Source organism: Esox lucius, chromosome 18, assembly GCF_011004845.1.
Source record: "Esox lucius isolate fEsoLuc1 chromosome 18, fEsoLuc1.pri, whole genome shotgun sequence".
Lineage (NCBI taxonomy): Eukaryota > Metazoa > Chordata > Actinopteri > Esociformes > Esocidae > Esox > Esox lucius.
Window position 1 is genome coordinate 15,788,893 of NC_047586.1, and position 25,544 is coordinate 15,814,436.

At 43.5% G+C, this 25,544-nt stretch overlaps 1 protein-coding gene across 18 annotated transcripts in view; it reads left to right on the forward strand.

Annotated features, from left to right (window-relative positions):
• LOC105017684 (neurexin-3b) overlaps positions 1–25,544 on the forward strand; it is a 300,014-nt gene that overhangs the window by 69,485 nt on the left and 204,985 nt on the right. For 15 of the 18 annotated variants that reach the window (XR_002198175.2, XR_002198177.2, XR_002198178.2 and 12 more), the window contains 6 exons: positions 174–475; positions 2,120–2,143; positions 3,757–3,918; positions 20,706–20,954; positions 21,214–21,403; positions 22,520–22,903. Coding sequence is in view for 13 of the 18 variants with exons in the window: in XM_034287715.1 (XP_034143606.1) it covers positions 174–475; positions 2,120–2,143; positions 3,757–3,918; positions 20,706–20,954; positions 21,214–21,403; positions 22,520–22,903 (1,311 nt within the window). In the remaining 5 variants the exon portion in view is untranslated. The remainder of the gene's footprint in view (positions 1–173; positions 476–2,119; positions 2,144–3,756; positions 3,919–20,705; positions 20,955–21,213; positions 21,404–22,519; positions 22,904–25,544) is intronic. The other 3 variants (XR_004574728.1, XM_020056332.3, XM_034287717.1) reach the window with 1 other exon arrangement.

Below are 25,544 nucleotides of genomic sequence, written 5' to 3' on the forward strand. Positions count from 1 at the left end.
AGCGCAACTTCAATCTGCGTCAGTGTGATAAGTTTGCACTGGGGTCCATCAATCACAATTCTTTGTGGGTCGGCTACTGAAAATGGAAAAATATGTCCCCTGTTAGTTTTTGATAAGAGCCGCTGTGACTGTGACACAAACTTACACGGAGCCCTTATCTCTTCTACCCCCAGCGAGGGAGGAGAACGTGGCGACGTTCCGTGGTTCTGAGTACTTCTGCTACGACCTCTCTCAGAACCCCATCCAGTCGTCGAGCGACGAGATCACGCTCTCCTTCAAGACGTGGCAGAGGAACGGCCTCTTGCTCCACACGGGGAAGTCGGCCGACTACGTCAACCTGGCCCTCAAGGATGGGGCGGTGAGCCTGGTCATCAACCTGGGCTCCGGGGCGTTCGAGGCCATTGTGGAGCCCGTCAACGGGAAGTTCAATGACAACGCCTGGCACGACATCAAGGTCACGCGTAACCTCCGACAGGTAACCAAGGACACAGAGGAGTCCCGGGTTCAGGACTGCTGTTGATTCATAGTGATGTATTCAATGATTAATAGTAATGTCTTGGGTGTTCCTGTATAGTAATACTTTTCCATGTTCTCAGAGGATTGCAGATAGTGGTTAAGGATGCTGGATCGGTATTGAGTAATTGTTTAGGTTGCGAGATTACTGTGTGTTTGAATTGATTCATTATAATGGATGGTTATTGATATTACTGTAGCAACTTATTTCTAAGTGCCAGAAATAGTATATCAGTTACACATGATGTAGTGTTGATACATGTTCTGTGTGAGACACTATGAGTTAGATGGTGTAGTATTTAATGATTATCTGTACGGTTTGATAGTGTTTCCCCTCTATGTAACTTCCTAGCTGCCAGTGACTATGTGCATAATATAAGAAACCCAGACGCCATAGTGATTGATAGCTTAGTCGTGGAACAGACAATGAGGCTCTGTATTTCTCTCTCTTATCTTCTTGTTGAACTTGGAGACTTCTATATTCCCTGAATTTAAACATATCTGATGCTCATCTGCTTTTCGACTCGCCTAAGCTGACACTTCTATCAAGGGCATGGCCCCTATCTGGTTGCCTTTAGAAAGGGGATGTTTTCCTATATAAACCGCTGTGTCGGATAATATCCTCTATACAGACACAGAGCCTAAGCAGACAGAGATGAATACATCCATTGCGTCAGCAAACATGCAGTGACTTGGTGTGACTGACAATAACCTGTTAAAGAGTTGTAAATAACTTTTAGAAAAGAATGGAACACATTCTTAAAACAGGTTGACCTCCACTGTTACTCTGTCGGGTTAATGGCGGTGATTGCAGTTCTGTTAATCATAAGGATGAGACACACATACTGCTATTAGCTATTGTACTGTGATAGACGGACAGTGTTAGCTCAGCATCACAGAGCAGGAGAGCAGGTCATGGGTGTCTGGAGATGGACTGGTTACACACCAGATTAGAGACTGGGAGTGAACTGGCAGTTGAGACCTATTTTAGTAGATGTTGACGAGGCCTTGTGTCGCCATCTGGTATGTAAGAACAAGTCAACTCAAAGAAGTGGGAATAATATGGTTTCCTGCTGTCAAAGTGAAAGCACAGGGACTAGTTGACAACTGTTTGTAGAGAGGGAGAGGGCAGGGCATTCCCTCCACCAGTTGAATGGAGCCTTGCATGGAGGTGAAGAGAGGCGGACAAGTAAGTAGTGTTTCTTTCCTGACATTAGCAGGGACGTTTTTTTTTTAAAGGATGTAGCCCAGCAGCTACCTCCGCTTAAGGAACACTTACTTCCAGACAAGAGGCTGAGCTATGCTCCTCTTTTATTCTCTCTCTCTCTCCTCTCCGCCTGTCTTACTCTCCCTCTCCGCCAGTCTCTCTCCTTTCTTTGAGGAGGCCCTCTTTGTTAGACTAACACTTACCATTCATGGAGTACTAAGTCACATTATTTACTTACTAACAAACCGTTATCTAACAATTAACCAATGTACTAACCATCATCCTACTTTTCCTACATCACTGGGTTTTGATTTAGTATTCTTTTTCCTCCCATTCATTATTAACAAGCGTTTTGTTCACTATTCTGTTGGTTTCCTTTCTTCCCTCTTCTTCTCAAAGCAATCAGGCATTGGACTCGCTATGGTAAACAAACTCCATTGTCTGGTAGATATCATTCTTATTGTCTTTTTTTGGGTTTGCCGTGTGTCCCTCTCCCCCCTCTCTTCTGTTTCTTTTTGTACTTTGAGTTTCATCCTAGACACTTCTTATCAAAAAATGAGGAAATGGGTTTGTATTACCAACGGCTTTCTTCACTTCTCAATATCCTCCCTATCCTTGGCCTCCCAGACCCCATACCTCCCAACCGCCCCCCCCCCCCCCCCACACACACCCACCCTCTCCTTTTTTTCCCACTACGGCTTTTACTTGTTTTTATTTTTTATTCCTCCCCGCGACGAAGTTTGCAGATGTTCTACGAGTCTCAAAAAAACAGATCTGACTTTTTATCTTTTGTCAGGGATACATATGTTTTTTCACCAAATAAAATCCTCCGCATTTTTTGTGAGGACTGTCGCCAAGAACTGACAGAAGCTCTACCACAAATCATTCAACAAGAGTGACTACAAGCAGCAGGCAAACTGGGGTCCGGACTGTTAAACACTAAACCGAGACAAAATGGCATCCCAATGACAAAATGGCGACCCTTTCTTTACAGGAGCTCTGACAGTTGTTTCCAACACACGCAGTCTGGTGCATGGCATGCCCACCACTGCTCTCCAACATCCTTTAACTTCCTGATTTGTGACATCATATGACCTATACCCTCTGACTACCCTTTCACCCTACTCACCCATAACCATTAACACTTTAACACATTCACTGACCTTCCACCTGTCACCCACTGTCACTGTCCTATCCCCCCCCCCAAACCCCCCTCCCGCCCTGTGTGTTGTGTTTAAGGCATGCTGGTGACACTGGTGTCTGTGTGTTGTGGCCGACATCAGTCCCTTCCTCTCCCCGTCCCCGGTCTTGATTGGTGCATGAGCCCTGTATCCTGATTGGCTTGATCATGCTTTGTATGATGTCATTAGATCATTTATACCCCTTACATGTCAAACTAATTTGTGTTTTTGTGAACTTCTGAAAAACGAGAAACCTTGTTTTGCACATTTGTAAAGTTGTGTGATAATGGTCCCGATGTAATGCATGTATGTGTATAGGAGCGAATGTGTGTGAATAAGAGTGAATGTGTGTGTGCATATGTGAGTGTGTTTGTGTGTGTGTGCGTCTGTATGTATGTGTTAATGATTGTTTGTAGTTAGAATTTAAACCCTGAATCTTAAGACAAGTACAAGCAATTTGTCCTTGGCAATTTGTCCATTTTACTAACCCTCCCTCCCCCAACCTAAACTATCCAAACAGAACGAGAATCCATTCTCTTACCCCCATCAAAGATAAAGAAAATATACCTCTGCTCTGCCATATCTTCTTTATCTGTCCTGTAAAACTTACCTATGACTAAGATACCAAAACGTTGTCTTAACCAAACGATCAAACTATCGCTCCAAGGTACAAACGCCACTAGCCCATACGATCTCAAGTGAATTCCTAATTGCATAATAGAAATACCAAATATCTATAGACATCCAGTCATAGCAGACCAAGGATAGAGGTGTAGGTATCCTATACGTATTGTGCAGAGAGTTTTACCCAAGTGGTTAATGGTTGGGCTTTGGCATGTGCTACTCCTATGACAGGTGACTATCTCCGTGGACGGGATCCTCACCACGACAGGGTACACCCAGGAAGACTACACCATGCTGGGGTCAGATGACTTCTTCTACGTGGGCGGGAGTCCTAGTACTGCTGATCTGCCTGGTTCTCCCGTCAGCAACAACTTCATGGGCTGCCTAAAAGAGGTAAGTTAACGTTGGTGGTACTGAGGGTGGTGGGGTTTACACGTGCGAGTATGCTAGCGAAGAGAGAGACACACACACACACACACACACACCTGCAAACAACACAAGGGTGCACACGCAGGCAGCATCCGCATCCACTTATCTATTCAGAGACGTTTAAATATGTAAAATCAGCATGGTTTTCCCCTGCTAAGCAGCAGCAGCTATGAGAAATGAAATTGCATTATCAATGGAAGCTGCTGAGTTGGCTGACCGAGGAAAAAGTGCTCAGCATCCATTCAATATTCCTCAGCTTAATCTAATTCACAACATTCACAGCAGTTGGGTGTGTGTGTGTGTGTGTGTGTGAGAGAGAGAAAATGGCTCCCAAATATGTCTTGTTATTTGTCATTTGCAGTCTCAGCTTGAGAGTACAGCAGTGGAATACTGGATGCTAGACCTAATGTTCAGAATCAACAGAGAGAATGTCGGTGTGTGACTAATTCAACACACTGTTGTTAGTTTAGGGGGTTGTAACGCTTTTTACATTGCCATATCTCTTAAAATGTTTGAACTATACGTTCTATAACTATACGCTACAAATCTGCCCTTCAAAGATAAATGTCAGTAACTACACTGTTGTCAAAATTGAGCTTTTTCCATTGCTTTGATACTTTTTTCACGAGTATGTGGTGATTTTTCATAACATTATACACAACTCAATTTTTTTTACATTGCTAGTCCTGCTTGCAAAACAACGGATTGTGCTTTCATTTGTTTGGTAAACATCTTTCACCACAGGATCATTGATTCAACCGCTGTTTCTTTGAAATATAATGAGTACATTGATTAAGTCATCAAACCACAGCAGAATGCCATCCACTCAATGAAGTCAATGTAACAACCTATTAATTCAAGAGCAAACAATGCAAGACACATGTTTCAAAATGAGTCTTTGAAGTGCTGACGGTAATCGTTTACAGTACTGTCTTTCGCAGTAGGCAAAACCTTTACTAGACACCACCCATCACAACTGACAGAATATTTCCATAATTGCTATCCAATAATTAAATTGTGATCAATGAAGACATCTTCAACGATCATTCATACAAAAAGTGTAACTTGATTGGAACATTGTTTCTTTTTCCATTTCTTTCTTACAAATACTGTAAGAAAGACATGAAAGAAGTTAATTGTTTGCCACACACACTATGCTAATGTGTGTCAGTGCTGTCTTTGGCATTTGGCCAAGAGTTCCCGTTCACATCACATGGAATATCTTTGTTATTCTGGCGTTGAGAGAAGGGTTTTGGTGTGGCGAATCCTAGGCTGACATTGGTCACCAGTGATGCCATGACATGGTGGCTTATCCATGGCCTGAAGGAAAGTGGCTGGCGGTCCTCTTCCGTAATGAAAATAGACCTTCCTCTTCCATAATTAACATAATTCCTCGGTAGGGTTGAGAAAAGGAGGGTGTTGGCGTTGGTATATGGTTAGAAATCGAGGATTGGTCTAAATCATTTGTGAGCCAGCCAGCTCCACATGTTGGAACCAAACATTATCCCACACAATGTCATTGTAGAACCCAAGAAGGGGTGCCATCCCCTCTTCATATATGGATTTGCCCCCCCCCCCCCCCCCCAGGTTGTCCAGGCACATGGCCAGTTACTGCCGATGATTTTGCGGCCGCTTCATCAACGAAGATGTACTTGTGATGGTAGTAAGCACATTTGCTCCTATTCACAGCAGATCTATGGTTGCCATAGATGATCAGTTTAATTATGGATGGTTATCGTGAACTGTATTTTACATTATTGTACATAGGTATTGTGGTGGTCTTCAGTGGCTCAGTGTGTTAGAGCTCTACACTACCAAAATGAGGTTGTAGGTTTGAATCCCAATGAGGTCACAAAAATCTATGGACTTAGGTGGCTATTCTGTAGTTTAGAATCTGAACATAGTAGGTAAAACAATGTTAAATATATACAGTACACAAACCAATTGGTGATCAACCAAGAACAATGGGATTAGTGATAGAAAAAGTATTTTAACAATAGAGAAGAATATCCCATCCAACATTTGCATTAACTTTGTATCTATATAATGTATTTCAATGTGAAACTGGTTATTTTATGTTGTGTGTGTGGTACTCAGTCAATTTAAAATGTTGATGATCTGCCGTTTTTTGTATAACCCCGTCTCCAAAAGAGTTGGGACGCTGTGTAAAATGTAAAGAAAAACTGAACGCAATGATGTGCAAATAATTTTATCCCTATATTCAATAGAAAATAGTACAAAGACAACATACCAAATGTTGAAACTGAGACATTTTATTGTTTCTTTAAAACATATATGCCCACTTTGAAGGATGCCCACACTGCATTAAAAACAGACACAATTCTGTAGTGGAAATCACTGCATGGGCTCAGGAACTTTTCCGAGTACTGATGCCTGGGAACACAGTACATTGCTGCATCTACAAATGCATGTTAGAACTCTACCATGTAAAGAAGAAACCATATATAAACAAGATCCAGAAATGCTGCCTTCTTCTCTGGGCCAAGCTCATTTTAGATGGAATGAGATGAAGTGCAACACTGACCTGTGGTCTAGCAATTATTTTTGGGTATCATCTGGGCTTAAGAGGAGAGGGACCATCCAGCTTGTTATCAGCGCACAAGTGAAAAGCCAGCATCCGTGATGGTATGGGGGTGCATTAGTACACGTGGCATGGGTGACTTGCACATCTGTGAAGGCACCATTAATGCTGAACAATATATACAGTTTCGGAACAACATATGCTGCCATCCAGACAACTTATTTTTCAGGGAAGGCCTTGCTTATTTCAACAAGACAATGCCACGCCACATTTTGCATGTATTACAACAGCATGGCTCTGTAGTAAAAGAGTCTGGGAGCTAAACTAGCCTAACTGCAGTCCAAACCTGTCGCCCATTGAAAACATTTGGTGCATTTCGAAACGAAAAACAAGACAAAGGAGACCTGGAACTGTTGAGCAGCAGAAATCTTATATCAAGCAAGGATGGGGAAAAAAAAATACTTTCAGAACTACAACAATTGGTCTCCTCAGTTCCCAAACACTTACTGAGTATTGTTAAAAGAGGTGATGCAACACAGTGGTAAACATGCTCCTGTCACAAATTTTGAAATGTGTTGCTGGCATCAAATTCAAAATGGTTAATGTATTTTCCAAAAAAATTGTTTCAACATTTGTTTCAACACACATGTTGTTTTTATACTATTGTCTGTTAAATACAGGGATAAATGATTTGCACATCATTGCATTCAGGTTTTATTTGCATTCAACGCAGCATGAGTTGTGAAAAACAACCACAAATTTGAGAAAATAGTTCTAAAGCAATAAAAAAAGTTAATGTAGAGCTATAATGGGCCAGCAAAAACACTTAGCCTAAATAGAAAGTGGGAGCATGTCATTTGCATGGGCTACTTCATTTTCCCAGGGTAGTTTTTCAGTTGCTAAATCTAGAGGCAGTAGCCACTAAGATGGGCAATCTACGGTGCATAGATGCTAGATACACAGCTACTATTTCATTTATTTATAGAATCCCATTATTAGCTACCATACTGATACAAAGTCATGTGATGCAGAGTTAGCATGTCTCCGTTAAATGCATTGGCATCAATCAAATTGGCAGTGCAATTCGACAGGCAAGTTCCCATTTAATGTTCATATGTTAAATGGGACCAGGTTAGGACAGAAGCACATATCAGCAGACAGGTTGCAGTGTGATTTTGATTGCCTACTACAAGCTGAAAACGTCTGAGGGGGTTTATCTACTGTTCCCTCATTACATTTTATCTGATCTTGCTCTGGCTACTTTATGTTCTGGTGTTGTTGATGTGCAAAGCTGAGGGGGAGAGAGGCGAGCTTCATGGTTGTTTGATCAGGACGGTATGTTCCCGAATGGATTAGGACTCTCATGGAATTTACATATTTAAATTAAAACATTCAGGGGAATTTTGTGGCTTTAACGAATGCTTTCTAATGATCTGAGGTCACACGTCTTCTACTCCCTGCAAACACATTTCAGTTCAAAGTGAATGAGTTGGCCCATGTGGTAAATGGCTTTTTACATATACAGTCGATTTCAAGAGTGTACACACCCTTATTGAAATGATATTTGTGTGATCGAAGGTATCTCATGTCTCAATTTTAGCCTTTACGTAAACAGGAGCTGCATTTTCAATACTGGTGTGTAGACATTTGACATCCACTGTTGGCCAGCTGTGACAGACCTGGGCACATTTTGCACAGGTCTGTGGAGGATTCAAGACTGACATTTGTATACATTTTTACTGAGTGCAGTTTGTATTTATCTTCAACTTTAGATAACTACCGAGATGTTACAACTACCCAAATCATTACCTAACATTCTAGAAAAGTATGAAAACATAAAAATTCTACTTCGATGGTAGGAAGAATGTGAAAAAAATTGCATAATATTTTTACCACAAGTGTATTTGAACATATTTTAATATAATATTTTCTTTTTTAAATTGATTATTCAAAAGAATATACAAAGAAAATATGTTGCTGTCCATTTTGTGCATTGTGTCTCTGTTCCATCTCTGTCCACCGGTCTCCTCGTAATTTCTGCAGTCACCCCCAATGCAGTGGTCACAAGTTTTCTTATTTCTAATTAATTTTATAAAGCCCTTTTTACAACAACAGTTGTCACAAAGTGCTTTATAGAGACACCCGGCCTTAAACCCCTAGGAGCAAACAACAGTAGTGTTGAATTTCAGTGGCTAGGAAAAACTCCCTAAGAAGGCTGAATTTTAGGAAGAAACCTAGAGAGGACCCAGGCTCAGAGGGGTGACCAGTCCTCTTCTGGCTGTGCAGAGTGAGATATTTAAGAGTCCATTTGGAATAATAACTACATTTATCCAGGCTAAATCCAGAGTCAATTTGATTCTAGACTAGGTCAAAAGTATGACCAGGTGGACAAGCAAAGGGACAGCAACTGTCCCCCCCAAACCAGGTACTCTGCAGGTGTGGACCAGGACCTCATCTCCTCCTAAAACTTGAGGAGACTGAGAAAAGTTAGAAAGTGCATTCCTCATATCCCCCCGCACAATAATATAGCAGCGTAACACCTTGGAACTAATCATGTGTTCATCTCAGCATACTGTATGCTGCTCATGACTTCCTGGCCCTTTACAGAGACATGGATTTCCCAAGAAAATACTACCACTCCGGCTGATCGCTCTTTTGTTCTCTTCATCTGTCTATGTAGTCCTAGAGCATCTGGTTGTGATGTTGGCACAGGGGTACTTGTTTCTTCAACTTGGATATTCTCTCTCTTTCTAACTCACCTACCCATTTTCTCTTCTGAATTGCATGCTGTCATTGTGACCTTGCCATTGAAGCTAAACATTGTCATTTGTAATCCGCCAGGTGATGTGTGAGTCATCATTCCCAGACGATGGCTTCCCACTCTTATTATTGGGTGACTTCCACTTTCCAATTGTCTTTTTCTACTCCTTACCTCTTTTGACCTCACCTTTTACTTGTCAACTCCTACCCACAAAGCAGGCAATGCACTCAATCTTATCTTTACTAGGTTTCAAACAGCTGTGCGAGAATGGAGGAAAACAAAACTCCAGAATGACCTAGCATGCTTCCATTCCCTTCTTGTTACCCTCTATTCCTCTCTATTTGATGCTAAAGCTATCTTTGATCACTCTAAATTCCAGGGTTCTTCCTTTAACCCCAGGCAACTCTTTTACACCTTCTCCTCCACCATCTTCCCTCTCTTCAGATGACTTTGTCATCCACTTTCAAAAGGTTGACAATATCCGCACCTAATTCACTCAGCCTTGCCTGCCCACTGGTTTCTCACGCGCCAAACTTGTCCACGCATTAAGCACTTTTTCCCCCGCTCATACCAGATGATATCCTGCAGCTAGTGATGGCTGGCCACCCAACATCATGCCATCTTGACCCTCCTCCAGACCATCTCAGGAGGCCTCCTCCCATTTCACACCTACCTCATCAACTCTTCCCTAAGCACTGGCTGTCTCCCAGCAGACTTTAAGACGGCCAGAGTAGCTTCTTAAAGAAACCAACACTTGCCCCCTCAGTCAGAAAATATGGGCCACACCACAGAGACTGCTCACCTCTATGTAACAGAAGCCCAAGCTAGCTCTCTCCACCTTGTTCTTGTCCTGCTCTAACTATCTGCAGCCTTTGCCTCAGTGAACCGTAGCATCCTACTTTCCACCCTCTCTGATTTGAGCATCTCAGGTTCTGCTCACTCTTGGATTTCTTCTTACCTGGCAGGCCCGTCCAACCCGATGGCGTGTAGTGGATCGGTGTCTGCTATGCAGCCTCTTACTACTGGTGTTTCCCAAGGCTTGGTTCTTCTCTCTATACCTCACTTAGGAAGAAGCACCGGCACTTGTCATCTCACGTCTGGATTACTGCAGCTCACTCTTGGTGGGACTCCCGGAGAGTGCAACCAAACCCCTGCAACTCATTCAGAATGCAGAGGCCCGTCTGATGTTGCCAAGTTCTCCCCATGTCACCCTTCTTCTTCGCACTCTACACTGGCCTCCAGTTGGAGCTCAAAAACGCTACGAGACTATGGTTCTTGACTACAGAGCATCAGGAGGAGCTTCTCCCTACCTTCAGTCAATGATAAAATCCTACATCCCTTCCCAGGCTCTTTGTTCAGGGCAACGGCCCCATTCAGGGCAGTTCCCTGAGCCACGCAGTCAAAACTCTTCTCTCCCCTGGCACCACAATGGTGGAACCACCTTCCCCTTGGAGGCTCAAAAACAAACTTGGTGAATGGAAGTACTTGGTTCTCAGTTAGGGTTAGATTCAATCCAGTCTCCGATCACAGGGATTTGCTTCTTCACTAGTATTAAAGACCAAACTGATGATGTTCATGCTGAGTCACACAGCTTGTTATAATTGGAGATGTTGAGTGTGAAACAACTATCTTGTGTTTCAACTATCTCTGGCCTCCCCTTCTGACCTCTCATGCTTTTCAGTTTGAGATTACAATAAATTATTTCCCCCTAGAAATGTATGCCATTACTCATTTTCACCTCACCATGAAAAGCACTCTTCCATGTGAACATAATAGTGATCATATTAAACAAATTGTCTTTGTACATTACATACAGGCCTTAAATTACCTTTTAATATTTAACCTTTTTCTCTTCCTTGGGGCATGTTTAAATGATCACTTGCCAACCTTTCATCTTCCTACACACCTTTTTAAAAACCTGCAACTGTGGTGATTCAAATCTCATTATCACAAACACTCCTTTCCTAAAGGACAGCTATTTTCTGTTGAAAGAGAGGATGGCAATTGAACGATTTCAAGGCCATCTTTGTGGAAAATAAGCTAATTATTCAAATTATGAGATGGGTTCATGCTTTCTGTCCTCAGAAGGAATACCAAGGCTGCGTCCCGAATGACTTGTCTCTACACACTACTCTATTTTAGACCAGAGCCCTGCGCATTCTGGTCAAAAGTAGCCCCCTGACTAGGGGATAGGGTGTGATTTGGGAGGCACTTAACCGAGTCTATTATTGTGTGATGATGTGCTGATTACAGGGATGTGGAGGAGGAGGGGGAGGTTGACCTTTAGAATGCCGTGATGCCGTCGTTTTCTTCGGTTATGTAGGCCATTGGGTCTTATGTAATGAGTACAATCCCTGTGATGATCTCATGTTTCGGCCGTGGCATGGAGAACTATGTCATAGAGCCATGCTTGTAGTTGAATAATTTTCACCCAATGCGTAGCGACCCCAACAACCACCTCTTTGCGTAACAAAATGAGGTGTTCGATTGACAGTTGCAGGACCTGGTTTTGTTTACCGATTGAGGCTTGATTGTGTTGGAAATGAACGCTGCACTACGTTAAGCTGGTCACAACAGGGCTTTCTGTAATGTAAGCGCTCTGTTACTTCTGTGATACGTTGGTGGCATAGAGGTCAGCTAAATGCTGATCTTTTGTGGCTACAGTCAGAATCAGCATAAACAAATCAAAAAGAATCAGTCTAATTTGGGTACCCTGTATTATCTGTATTTGTCTGTATGTGTGTTGAGCAATGGGGAGTCTGACTGTGTGGTCCGTCACAGACTGATACATTAACTGTACCGAGCTAAAGATCCCCAGCCAAATGCTATTGAGTACGAACAAACCAATAATAAACTCTCATTAACAGGATTGAAAAAAAAAAAAATTGTGCTCTTTTTTGTACCCAGGGACACTGAGTCTCCTGTAGTGGGTAAAAGGCTGTGAAAGACTGGAGGAGCTGTGCAGTACCAGCGACTGGGGGTCATTAAGAAGCTACAGGAAAGCATGGAAGTAGGGCACAACCATATTAGGAGTATCTAGGAATGAGCTGAGGAGCTGAAACACTCAGTCAAACAGATAAAAGACGAGAGACAGGGTGACTTTCCTGTGTGTGTGTGTGTGTGTGTGTGTGTGTGTGTGTTGACTGCACAGTAGGGAGGGCTCTCGGTACAAGGTGCTGGGTGCCACGGGTGTGAGGGAGGTGTCCTGCCTGTCCGCCCAGGAGCGACCAATAAATCAACTAAATGATTGTCTCCTTTCGTCCGGCTGGGGAGGTGGGGGGAGGGCAGCATAGGGGTGACAGAAACATAGTCAGAGCCTGTTCTGGGCGACCTTTAAGGGACAATCTGCTATTTGAACAATAAGGCGGAGACTGGTGAGATCCAGTGTTGATTTTGCGCCAAACATACCTTTTGGAATTATGGCCAAAAAGTTCAACCTTGGTTTCATCAGACCATAACACATTTTCCCACGTGTTTTTGGGAGACTTTGTTTTTGCAAACTTCAGCCGGGTGGGATGTTTCTCTTTGTTAGAAAAGGCTTCTGTCTTGCCACCCTACCCCATAGCCCATTCATTTGAAGAATACGGGAGATTGTTGTCACATGAAGCACACAGCCAGTACTTGCCAGAAATTCCTGCAGTTCCTTTAATGTTGCTGTAGGCCTCCTGGAAGCCTCCCTGACCAGTGTTCTTCTCGTCTTTTCATACATTTTGGAGGAACGTCCAGTTCTTGGTAATGTCTCTGTTGTGCCATATATTCTCCACTTGATGATGACTGTCTTCACTCTGTTTCATGGTATATCTATTGTTTGGAAATTCTTTTGTAGCCTTCTCCTGACTGATATCTTTCAACAATGAGATCCGTCTGATGCTTTGGAAGCTCTCTGCGGACCATGGCTTTTGCTCGGACATGCAACTAAGTAAATGTCAGGAAAATCCCAGCTGAACTTTATTTGTGATTAATCAGAGTCACTTTAAATGAAGGCAGGTGTGTAATGACTTCTATTTAACATGAGTTTGAATGTGATTGGTTAATTCTGAACACAGCCACATCCCCAGTTATAAGAGGGTGTGCACACTTATGCAACCAGGTTATTGTAAGGTTTTTATTTTTCACCATGTGATTTACCATGGAAATGGTAGGGTGGAGTCAGACTCGTTCCCAAAGAGAAGGGCTCAACAGAAATGTAGTATTTAGGGAATAGGGTCCTCTGGTCACCAGTAGTTTATTATAGTCAATAAGTTGCTTCTGGTCATAAGTAGTTTATTATAGTGAATAGGTTGCCTCTGGTTATCAGTAGTTTATTATAGTCAATAGTTGCCTCTGGTCATCCGTAGTTTATTACAGTGAATAAGTTGCCTCTGGTCATCAATCAATCAAATGTATTTATAAAGCTCTTTTTACAACAGCAGTTGTCACAAAGTGCTTTACAGAGACACTCTGCCTTAAACCCCAAGGAGCAAACAACAGTAGTGTTGAATTTCAGTGGCTAGAAAAAACTCCCTAAGAAGGTCGAATTTTAGGAAGAAACTTAGAGAGGACCTAGGCTCAGAGGGGTGACCAGTCCTCTTCTGGCTGTGCCGGGTAAGATATTAAGTCCAATTGGAATAATAAATACATTTCTCTGGGCTAAATCTATTTGATTTTAGACTAGGTCAGAAGTATGACCAAGTGGACAAGGACAGGGAGAGCAACGGGCCCCCCAAATCAGGTAATCCGCAGGTGTGGACCAGGACCTCCTAAAATTTAAAACTGGAGGAGACTGAGAAAAGTTAGTTGTACATCCCTCATATCCCCCAGCACAATAATATAGCAGCGTAACACCTTGGAACTGAGACGGGGGGGTCCGGTGACACTGTGGCCCTACCCGGGGGAGGCCCCGGACAGGGCCCAACAGGCAGGAAATCAATCCAACCACATTGCCAGGCATCAACCAAAGGGACACCCACCAACCGCAACCCCCCTGAATGAGGGCCGAGTATTGCTAGCAGCGTACATCCCAATTGCACAAGTGCGCAACAGAGAGTCAACAACAAGCCAGTGACTCTTCCCCCGAAATCAGTAGTTTATTACAGTGAATAAGTTGCCTCTGGTCATCAGTAGTTTATTACAATAAATAAGTTGCCTCTGGTGATCAGTAGTTTATTACAGTGAATAAGTTGCCTCTGATCATCAGTAGTTTATTACAGTGAATAAGTTGCCTCTGGTGATCAGTAGTTTATTACAGTAAATAAGTTGCCTCTGGTTGTCAGTAAGCGACATTGATGTTTTTTTTAATCTTGTCTTGCTTCGTCTGTATGCCGGTCTGGTTTTTCTCTCTCCATCTCTCAACACAGCTGATGAGGGGTGATTCAGTTAATTTGGCCCCACTAGCTAGATGGTTGGAGCAATCTTCATCTCTTTTTTTTCCTTTTCATTGCTTTGCTCATGTCAGGCCAGAGCTGTAGAGGGGGAACAGAGCAGAACTGTGACAGAGGTAGAGGTGGGAAGGAGTGGGCAGTTGATGTTACACTCAATCTTCTCGCTCTTTCTACAAAGGAGAAGGTGTGGGAAAGATTGAGGGATGGGTTTAGGATAGGGAGACTAACACCTGGCACTTGGGAGGAATATTCTGGGAGAGAGAGACCAACTCTTGGTAATTGGAAGGAACATATTGGGAAAGAGAATCCAGCTCTTGGCATTTGGGAGGAACATTTTGGGATCGTCAGTAGCCATGTTCTGTTTCACCCAAGCTGTCTTTTAGTCATCCAAGCGTTTCATTAGTCAGCGTAACTTAAACGTTTCATGGTATGCTCCTCTGACCTTTGCACTGTCTGATCCCCGAGGATATCCCCAGGGATGCACACACACACACACACACACACACATACACACACACACACACACTACTGTATCATCTGTTTCTTCATGAAGTAGTCCTAGACGTCAGGAGAACGCCCATAGCTTGGTGCTGTTATGGCATTTTCTTCAGCCTCCACCTAGATAAGCACCGGCGTCAACAGCCTACATCTTAATGACATCCATATTCCTCCACACAATAATCAATTCCACCATCCCCGTCTACCAATAACATTAAGGATTTCCAATTGTGCTTAGTATTTCACATTTTGTCTGGGTCATTCACCTCCTTTCGAACACCTAATCTCAACTCTCATCCAATTCCAAATCATATTTACAAACAGGGTGATTGGAGCATTGATCTAGCACTGTAGAAACATTACTCTCGCGGCTCTCCGGGGAGAGGGGATTGAGTCCTAGCTAGCTAAACACGCTGGTGTGTCGGTCTGTGTGTGTGAGTGTTCACTTTAGATGTAGCTGTGGGGACTGGCCTGGGTCTTTACTCATGTGACATTAATCCTGTCTCATGAATGCTAAATCTGCATGAGGGAGGGGAGGGAGAGAGAGAGGGAGGGATGTGGAGGGAGGGGGGACAGAGATGACTTGCAGTGATCTAAAGTCAATTAGTCTGTGTCTCTGCTCCCGGGACTGATCAATACGCCATCTCTGAAGAGGAGTACGAGAGGGGAGAGGTGTAGGGAAGTGGAACACTAAGAGATGAGAGGAGACGGGAGAAGGAAGTGAAGGAGGTGGAAGTGGGGGGGGGGGGACAGGTGGGGGAGAAAGGTGGAAGGAAGAAATGGAAGACGAGGAGTAGTGAGGAGAGAGCGGAGACCTAGGAGAAAGAATAGAAGAGCTGGAACAAACAGCAGGAGGAGGAGAAGAAGGAAAAAGAAGAGAGAGAGGGAGGAAGAGGAGGAGGAGGGAAGACATAGGTGGAGGAAGAGCAGAACAGATGAGGGATTAGACTTTCCATGACGGTTTACAGGCCAGTTGCATTCTAAATGGCCCCGGTGTGGCTTTAGGACAGCAGAGACACCCTATGGATGGCATAATAAACCTCTGACCATAACAAAGGCAGCTAGGGGAGTGATGAGGGGTGCTGGGAGGCGTATTCATTCCCTCTTTTATAACATTATTTCCATTAGGTTATTGATCAGCAGAGTACAATGAAGAGGCCATCCTGGTCATAACCACATGCATTAGTATTCTCCACCTGGGTTGATTGTATTGGCTTAGGGTGTCCTTGACTAACTGGGAAAAGGGATGGTGGTGTTATATATATTTTTTCTCACCACCATGTATATATATATATATATATATATATATATATATATATAAAACACCCCCATCTCTTTTCCCAGTTAGTGAAGGGCATAAAATATATATATATTTTATTTAAGCCCTAAAAGGCGTCTACTCCCTGTCAATCTGGAGAGAGACTACAGAGGTAATGTTCGTCATGCACAATGGTTCATGTGTTAGATGAGTTACAGCAATAAGTGGTGCTACATCAGGTGGTGCTGTGAGGGGCCCTAAACCACTAAATGCTTCTCACTTACCTTCCTTTACAGCCACGGCTAGTCCCAGCCCTTGGTTTTTGTGTAAATTATATTTTGGAAGTGTTGCCCCAAGACTATTCACTGTCAGACGAAAGGAGGAAGGGAGACCGGGAGGGTGAGGGAGGGAGGGAGAAGGTGAGGGAGGGAGGGAGAAGGTGAGGGAGGGAGGGAGGGAGAGAGTGCTAGCGAAAGGGGGGGGGGGGGGGCAAGGTGAATGTAAATATGTCTAATCTGGTTTATCTCCAGAGGAACAGCACTGCCTATGAAGGTGTCATCATCAAGCCCTTCACACTTCAGTGTCAGTCGCCTTGCATTGTTCAAGTACTCAGGTAGAGTGGGAGGGACTTCCTGCGTCATTAAGGGAGGTGTGACATGGAGAGGTGGGTTCAGCTGTAGTTCATGGTGCCAGCTGTGGGTAGACTGTGTTTAGTGTTGGGCCGCGAGGACTGGTACCACCTGGACTAACGTGCCTGGTATAAATTAACCCTCTCCTCAGTTTTGTTTTTGTATATTCTGGAATTTCCTCTGTTCTATATACCCACCCTTTCTGCTTATCTCTCACCTCTCCCTGTACATTATATACTCCACTTAAATTATATCCATAATCACTATTACCCCTAATTCTATATCTATACACTATCTTCCTTTTCTATATATCAGTATATCTGCGTTCTGTATATCCTGATTTCTATATAAACAAAATGATTTAGTCTCTCTATCTTCCATGTATGGTTTTTCAATACTTTTATATTCCCTCTCTATAGACAGTATATTTTATCTTTCTCTATCATTCCAGCTTATGTACTCTGTCTGCACTGTGTATCCCCACTCCTACAGTGGGGAGAACAAGTATTTGATACACTGCCGATTTTGCAGGTTTTCCTACTTACTAAGCATGTAGAGGTCTGTAATTTTTATCATAGGTACTCTTCAACTGTGAGAGATGTAATCTAAAACAAAAATCTGGAAAATCACATTGCATTTAATTTTATGACATAAGTATTCGATCACCTACCAACCAGTAGGAATTCTGGCTGTCACAGACGTTAGTTCTTCTTTAAGAAGCCCTCCTGTTCTCCACTCATTACCTGTATTACCTGCACCTGTTTGAACTCGTTACCTGTATACAAGACACCTGTCCACACACTCAATCAAACAGACTCCAACCTCTCCACAATTGCCAAGACCAGAGAGCTGTGTAAGGACATCAGGGATAAAATTGTAGACCTGCACAAGGCTGGGATGGTCTACAGGACAATAGACAAACATCTTGGTGAGAAGGCAACAACTGTTGGCGCAATTATTAGAAAATGGAAGAAGTTCAAGAGGACAGTCAATCTCCCTCGGTCTGGGGCTCCATGCAAGATCTCACCTAGTGGGGCATCAATGATCATGAGGAAGGTGAGGGATCAGCCCAGAACTACACGGCAGGACCTGGTCAATGACCTGAAGAGAGCTGGGACCACAGTCTCAAAGAAAACCATTAGTAACACACTACGCCATCATGGATTAAAATCTGGCAGCGCACGCAAGGTCCCCCTGCTCAAACTAGCGCATGTCCAGGCCCGTCTGGAGTTTGCCAATGACCACCTGGATGATCCAGAGGAGGAATGGGAGAAGGTTATGTGGTCTGATGAGACAAAAATAGAGCTTTTTGGTCTATACTCCACTTGCCGTGTTTAGAGGAAGAAGAAGGATGAGTACAACCCCAAGAACACCATCCCAACCGTGAAGCATGGAGGTGGAAACATCATTCTTTGGGGATGCTTTTCTGCAAAGGGGACAGGACGACTGCATCGTATTGAGGGGAGGATGGATGGGGCCATGTATCGTGAGATCTTCCCTCAGTAAGAGCATTGAATATGGGTCGTGGCTGGATCTTCCAGCATGACAATGACCCGAAACACACAGCCAGGGCAAATAAGGAGTGGCTCCGTAAGAATCATCTCAAGGTCCTGGAGCCAGTCTCCAGACCTGAACCCAATAGAAAATCTTTGGAGGGAGCTGAAAGTCTGTATTCCCCAGAGACAAACTCGAAACCTGAAGGATCTGGAGAAGGTCTATATGGAGGAGTGGGCCAAAATCCCTGCTGCAGTGTGTGCAAACCTGGTCAAGAACTACAGGAAATGTATGATCTCTGTAATTACAAACAAAGGTTTCTGTAGCAAATATGAAGTTCTACTTTTCTGATGTATCAAATACTAATGTAATGCAATAAAATGCTAATTAATTATTTAAAAATCATACAATGTGATTTTCTGGATTTTTTTGATTCTGTCACTCACAGTTGAAGTGTACCTATGATAACAATTACAGACTTGTACATTCTTTGTAAGTGGGAAAACCTGCAAAATCGGCAGTGTATCAAATACTTGTTCTCCCCACTGTATATACTATATATCTATACTTCCTTTGTCTCTCTCTCTCTCTCTCTTTCTCTCTGGACAAGTTTCTGGGCACCTGTGTTGATTTACTCTGAAATCTTCCAGGATTATCAGTAATCCTGGAACTGTATGATCTGTTTGCTGACAGCTATGTTCTCAAATACTACTACTGCTGTTTGCCATGCACACACTGCCCTATTTACCAGCACCAGAAAGAGAAAAGAGAGAGAGACTGAGAGAGAGAGAGAGTGTAGGATAGAGAGACACTCTCATTTTCCTTAGCAGAGAATGAGAATAAAGAGAACCTTCAATTTTCTGCCTCACTGGATTTCAATTGACAATTGTGCCTCTCCTTTTTCTGTTGTTTGTGTTGTCTTTGACTGTACTGCTGGAGTGGCTTTCTTCTTATGGGTTAAATGGAGTGGGGTGGCTGATGCCTGGGTTATAGAAGAACTGATCTCCACTAAAGCAAGTATATATGGGGGGTTATGGTAAAAAAAAAAAGAAGAAGTTAATCCCTGCAATGCTGTGGATCGTAGTTATGAGGCAACATCCGAGTGTTAAAACAAGTGGTTACAACAACCTTCGGTGTACAATTTGAGTGACATTTTCACTTAGGGGTGTACTCACTTTTGTTGCCAGCGGTTTAGACATTAATGGCTGTGTGTTGAGTAATTTTGAGGGGACAGAAAATGTACACTCATACAAGCTGTACACTCACTACTTTCCATTGTAGCAAAGTGTCACTTCTTTAGTGTTGTCACTTGAAAAGATGTAATCAAATATTTGCAAAAATGTGAGGGGTGTACTCACTTTTGTGAGATACTGTATCTCTTACATTAAAAACTTAATTGAATCAGTTTATTTCACCCTTCCACAACAATATACTACCGACTCAAGTAAAGTATTGCTACCCAAGCCAGTTAGTTAAAATTTGCACTATTATATTTAAATCTGACTGGTTGTTCATTCAATTTATTTGAGTTGCTATGGGCATTTGGAAGTAACCTAGGCAGTGTTACCTTCCCACACAATGTATTCCTGACAAAAATCTTGTAGCTGTTATTTTTACTTTGTATGTCCATAAAAAATACGCATGATTTTGCTAATACCACAAAAACTGTCTGTGTCATCCTGAGAAGTCCAAATTGGCCGGTAGCACAGAGGCTACTTTTCCAAATTAAATTTCAAAATACTGTAGGTGGACAGCAACGCGCTAGGGTTGAAGCAACGGGGAAATATGCTTAGATGCTTATTACAGAGGTGATCAAATTGCCCAAGGCTGTGTTTATAGTGCAGTGATTTTTCAGAGAAATAACTAGACATCCTGTCTTGTGTTATAGGATTAGCCATGTCTTGGACAGGTTAAGTGGTGAACTGCTTCTTGACCGCTAATTCCAGCTGTCTCCCAGGTGGCACGCGAATCTCTGCATGGTGCACTACCTTTTAAAGGAGCCCATAGTCCTCATGGTCCAAAGTAGCACGCTATGAAGGGAACATGCTGCCATTTAGGACGCGGCCTTCCTTTTTTAATCTGTCCAAGTCATCCATGGATCATGTCTTATATCTCCTCTCTGACTGTATTCTGCCCTCGCTCCCTCCCGGCAGTCTATTGATCCTAGATTATTATCTCTAACGGACTCTCTGCCCCTCGTTCCCACCAGGTGGTCTATAAGAACAATGACATCCGCCTGGAACTCTCCCGCCTGGCCCGCATCGTGGACCCCAAGATGAAGCTGCAGGGGGACGTTGTGTTTAAGTGTGAGAATGTGCCCACCCTGGACCCCATCAACTTTGAAAGCCCAGAATCCTACCTCAGCCTGCCCAAGTGGAACACCAAGAGGGTGGGCTCCATTTCGTTTGACTTCAGGACCTCCGAACCCAACGGACTGATACTGTTCACCCACGGCAAGGTACACTGAGGTCTAAACGTTGGTTTGAAGCTTCATTCAATGTTCGTTAGATCAGCTCAACTGTGATTTTATTTCTGGTAGTTCTACAAATGAGATGGAAAGTAACCCACTCATGTTACCTTGCTGCAGATTTATTTGACAGAGGTTACCGCTTTTGATTTAAAGCTTCGGCGGAAATGTTTGTCGAAGTTTGCACAGTTTAACTTCCATCAGTCCACAGCTGCAGCACCTCATCTGAATGGTGTGCGATGATTTGCAGGCCCAGGATCGACGGGATGGGGCCGGGAAGAAGAACAACAAGGTGGACTTTTTTGCCGTGGAGCTGCTGGATGGAGGGCTGTATCTGCTGCTGGACATGGGCTCGGGAACCATCAAGGTCAAAGCCACTCAGAACAAGGTGAACGACGGAGCCTGGCACCATGTGGACATACAGAGGGATGGACGCTCAGGTGAGGAGAGGAAGAGGATGTGAAGCGGGGGGTGGGGTGGTGGGGGGTACAAAGAGCCAAGAGTGGAGGAGCGGAAGATGGAGAGTGATGGGGGGGGTAATGATGGTAATCTAATATACTGGCTCAGAATCAAATTTGTCGCACTACTCCAGCATTTACAGAACTGTGGTGTTTCCACATTGTCCAAAATCCGTATGGAACATACGAGAATCTGGCTGTATAGGATGAAGCGAAAAAAACACATTTATCATGAAGGTGACAAAGCAAAACCTTTTAAAACCTATTTCTTGATTCTATTTTCTCCACAGCATGTTTATCCTGTGTCCTCTGACCTGAAAAAAGTTTGGCCTAACAGAACAGGATAGAGAGTCGAGGAGCTTCAGATAGAAAGATTGTATTACAGCAAATAGGGTTGGTGAGCAGGAAGACTGTTGTTGCCTTGAGCTCCACAACTAAATAGATTCACCACATTAAAATGAATTGAGGAAAGCAACAGAAAGAGGGATGGGGGAGTGAGAGAGAGAGAGAGAGAGAGAGAGAGAGAGAGAGAGAGAGAGAGAACAGCAGCAGCAGTAGTAGTGCTGTTATTTGATGTCCTGGCCTGCGTTATATATCAGCTTAGAGCAGCCAATTTAGCCTTGTGTCAACACACTGTGGCCTGATGAATCACTACCGAGCACCAATGAGAGGACGAAACAACAGGAGGATTGGTGGAAGAGGAAGGTGTTCGGAGTGAACAGCAAGGCGTTAGACAGATATATTATGCAGCAGACTGAGGGGTGGTATTAACCGGGACAATGGAACTGGCTGTGGGAGAACTGTTTAATGGGTCATGATGGGCTACACATCTGTTCGTGGTTCAAGAACAAACTGAACTGAATTATTTGAGGTACTGTTGAACCATAAACCTGATTCGTCCACACTACCCACTGACCAATGGCAAACACCAAACTGGGTTGCAGCCTAACATTAACCCACAGAAGTATGAAAGAGACTAGTACGATCTAATAAGATGTATTGTAAGGTACTAAATCGACGAAATATTTGATTCGCTGACCTCTCCCTTCCTTCTTTCTATTTTCCTCCCATTCCCTAAACATATCTCTTCCTCTCCAGGAATCATCTCTGTAGACAGTCGTCGTACCCCGTTCACTGCCAGCGGAGAGAACGAGATCTTAGACCTGGAGGGAGACCTTTACCTGGGTGGTCTCCCTGACAACCGTTTAGGCCTGGTTCTGCCGACCGAACTGTGGACAGCCATGTTGAACTACGGCTATGTGGGTTGCATCCGGGACCTCTTCATCGACGGACGCTCCAAAAACATCAGGGCCATCTCTGAGTCCCAGAACACCACCGGCATCCGACCCATCTGTAGTAAATACACAGGGAAACAGTGTGATAGCAACCCGTGTAAGAATAACGGAGTGTGTCAGGAGGGGTGGAACCGCTTCATCTGTGACTGCACTGGGACTGGATTCTGGGCCGCCACGTGTGAGCGAGGTAAGTCCGCTTCCGAACTTGACATTTGGACAGCCGATTGTTGTCTTGTTCTACTTTAGCCCTTTTTTGTTTGTTTGCTTAATGTCTTTACGTTTGACTGGGTTAGCTCATTGTGGATTGAGTTGCGTTGGCATGCCAGGTTTGATGGTGCTGTGAGTGATTGAAGATTGTGATGGTCGTCAAGTTGTGACTCATGTGCCTGTATCTGAGAAAACAGAAAGAAGAGCTTGGCCTAGAGCACAAAGAGCAGAGCTAGTCAGTGAAGTAAATTATGATTTATGTTGTGTTGACTACACTAACCCTTACATATACAGCTCTGGAAAAAATTAAACCCTGCTCCTAATTTTTCTTAAATCAGCATCTCTACATGTATGGCAGCCATTCCATTCCGGTGTCTGTTACATTCCAACACAGGCATACCTAATTTTACTTAATGAGGTACTGATTAGGTGATTACCTGAACCAAATCTAATTTAACGAGGAAAAGTATAAAAACCACTGCTCTGGTCATCACTATTCTCTTGTAATAGGACCAGCTGGATGGCAAAAACAGTGCAAGTAGTACCTCAAATGCAATTTGAATAAAATAATAACTATTCAGCATGACAATTGAGTTGAAAAGAAAAGCTTTGAGTGAGGAAAAGAAGGGTTCAGTTCTGGCTTTACTGGAAAAAGGATACAGTGAGCGTCAGGTTGCTTCCTTCCTGAAAATTGCAAAGATGGCGGTAATGAACAAGGTCAAGCAACAGACATTCGGGACAACAAAGCTACAGACAGGCAGAGGACGAAAACGACTGAGATGACCGTCAACTCAATCAAATGTCACTCAACAACCGTAGGATGACATCAAGTGACCTACAAAAAGAATGGCAAACAGCAGCTGGGGTGACGGGCACGGCAAGGACGGTTCGAAACAAGCTCCTAGGGGCAGGGCTGAAGTTGTGCAAAGCTAGAAAAAAGCCTTTCAGCAATAAGAAGCAAAGAAGAGCCCGGCTGAAGTTTGCAAAAGAACATAAGGATTGGACCGTAGAGGAATGGAGTAAGGTCATCTTCTCTGATGAGTCAAATGTTCAGCTTTTCCCAACACCTGGTTGTCTAATGGTTAGACAGAGATCTGGAGAGGCCTATAAGCCACAGTGTCTCGCACCCACTGTGAAATTTGGTGGAGGATCGTGATGAATGCAATTATCTAATCAACCAATCACATGGCAGTTGCTTCAATGCATTTAGGGGTGTGGTCTTGGTCAAGACAATCTCCTGAACTCCAAACTGAATGTCAGAATTGGAAAGAAAGGTGATTTAAGCAATTTTGAGCGTGGCATGGTTGTTGGTGCCAGACGGGCCGGTCTGAGTATTTCACAATCTGCTCAGTTACTGGGATTTTCACGCACAACCATTTCTAGGGTTTACAAAGAATGGTGTGAAAAGGGAAAAACATCCAGTATGCGGCAGTCCTGTGGGCGAAAATGCCTTGTTGATGCTAGAGGTCAGAGGAGAATGGGCCGACTGATTCAAGCTGATAGAAGAGCAACTTTGACTGAAATAACCACTTGTTACAACCGAGGTATGCAGCAAAGCATTTGTGAAGCCACAACACGCACAACCTTGAGGCGGATGGGCTACAACAGCAGAAGACCCCACCGGGTACCACTCATCTCCACTACAAATAGGAAAAAAGGCTACAATTTGCACGAGCTCACCAAAATTGGACAGTTGAAGACTGGAAGAATGTTGCCTGGTCTGATGAGTCTCGATTTCTGTTGAGACATTCAGATGGTAGAGTCAGAATTTGGCGTAAACAGAATGAGAACATGGATCCATCATGCCTTGTTACCACTGCTGGTGGTGGTGGTGTAATGGTGTGGGGGATGTTTTCTTGGCACACTTTAGGCCCCTTAGTGCCAATTGGGCATTGTTTAAATGCCACGGCCTACCTGAGCATTGTTTCTGACCATGTCCATCCCTTTATGACCACCATGTACCCATCCTCTGATGGCTACTTCCAGCAGGATAATGCACCATATCACAAAGCTCGAATCATTTCAAATTGATGGAACGGGAGCTTCGTGCCCTGGATGTGCATCCCACAAATCTCCATCAACTGCAAGATGCTATCTTATCAATATGGGCCAACATTTCTAAAGAATGCTTTCAGCACCTTGTTGAATCAATGCCACATATAATTAAAGCAGTTCTGAAGGCGAAAGGGGGTCAAACACAGTATTAGTATGGTGTTCCTAATAATCCTTTTGGTGAGTGTATGTCATGCATAACAATTCTTTTGAAAATGCATTATTGCAATGTTATTTTCTCATGTGCTTTCCAAAAATACAAAGTTATAAATCTTTTTCTGTTCTGAATGGGACTAGACAGCACTTCTGAGTGGCTGAGATCAAGTTACTTTATTTGAGAGGAAACTTTCTCTTCACTAAACCAAACTGTGGAGCCAATTACAGAAGTGTCTTTATCTGGAAACGGACATTACAGTCAGTGATCTGTTTTGGGCCTGATGGCTTCATGAGAGGACTGGGACTTGAGACAGCTCCTTGTATTTATGGAGGCTTTGCTGAAAGATTTAATAGGATTTCACTTTTCTGCCAAGTGGTTTCTGTGCATGGTGCTGTCTTTTCTTCTGAAGGGG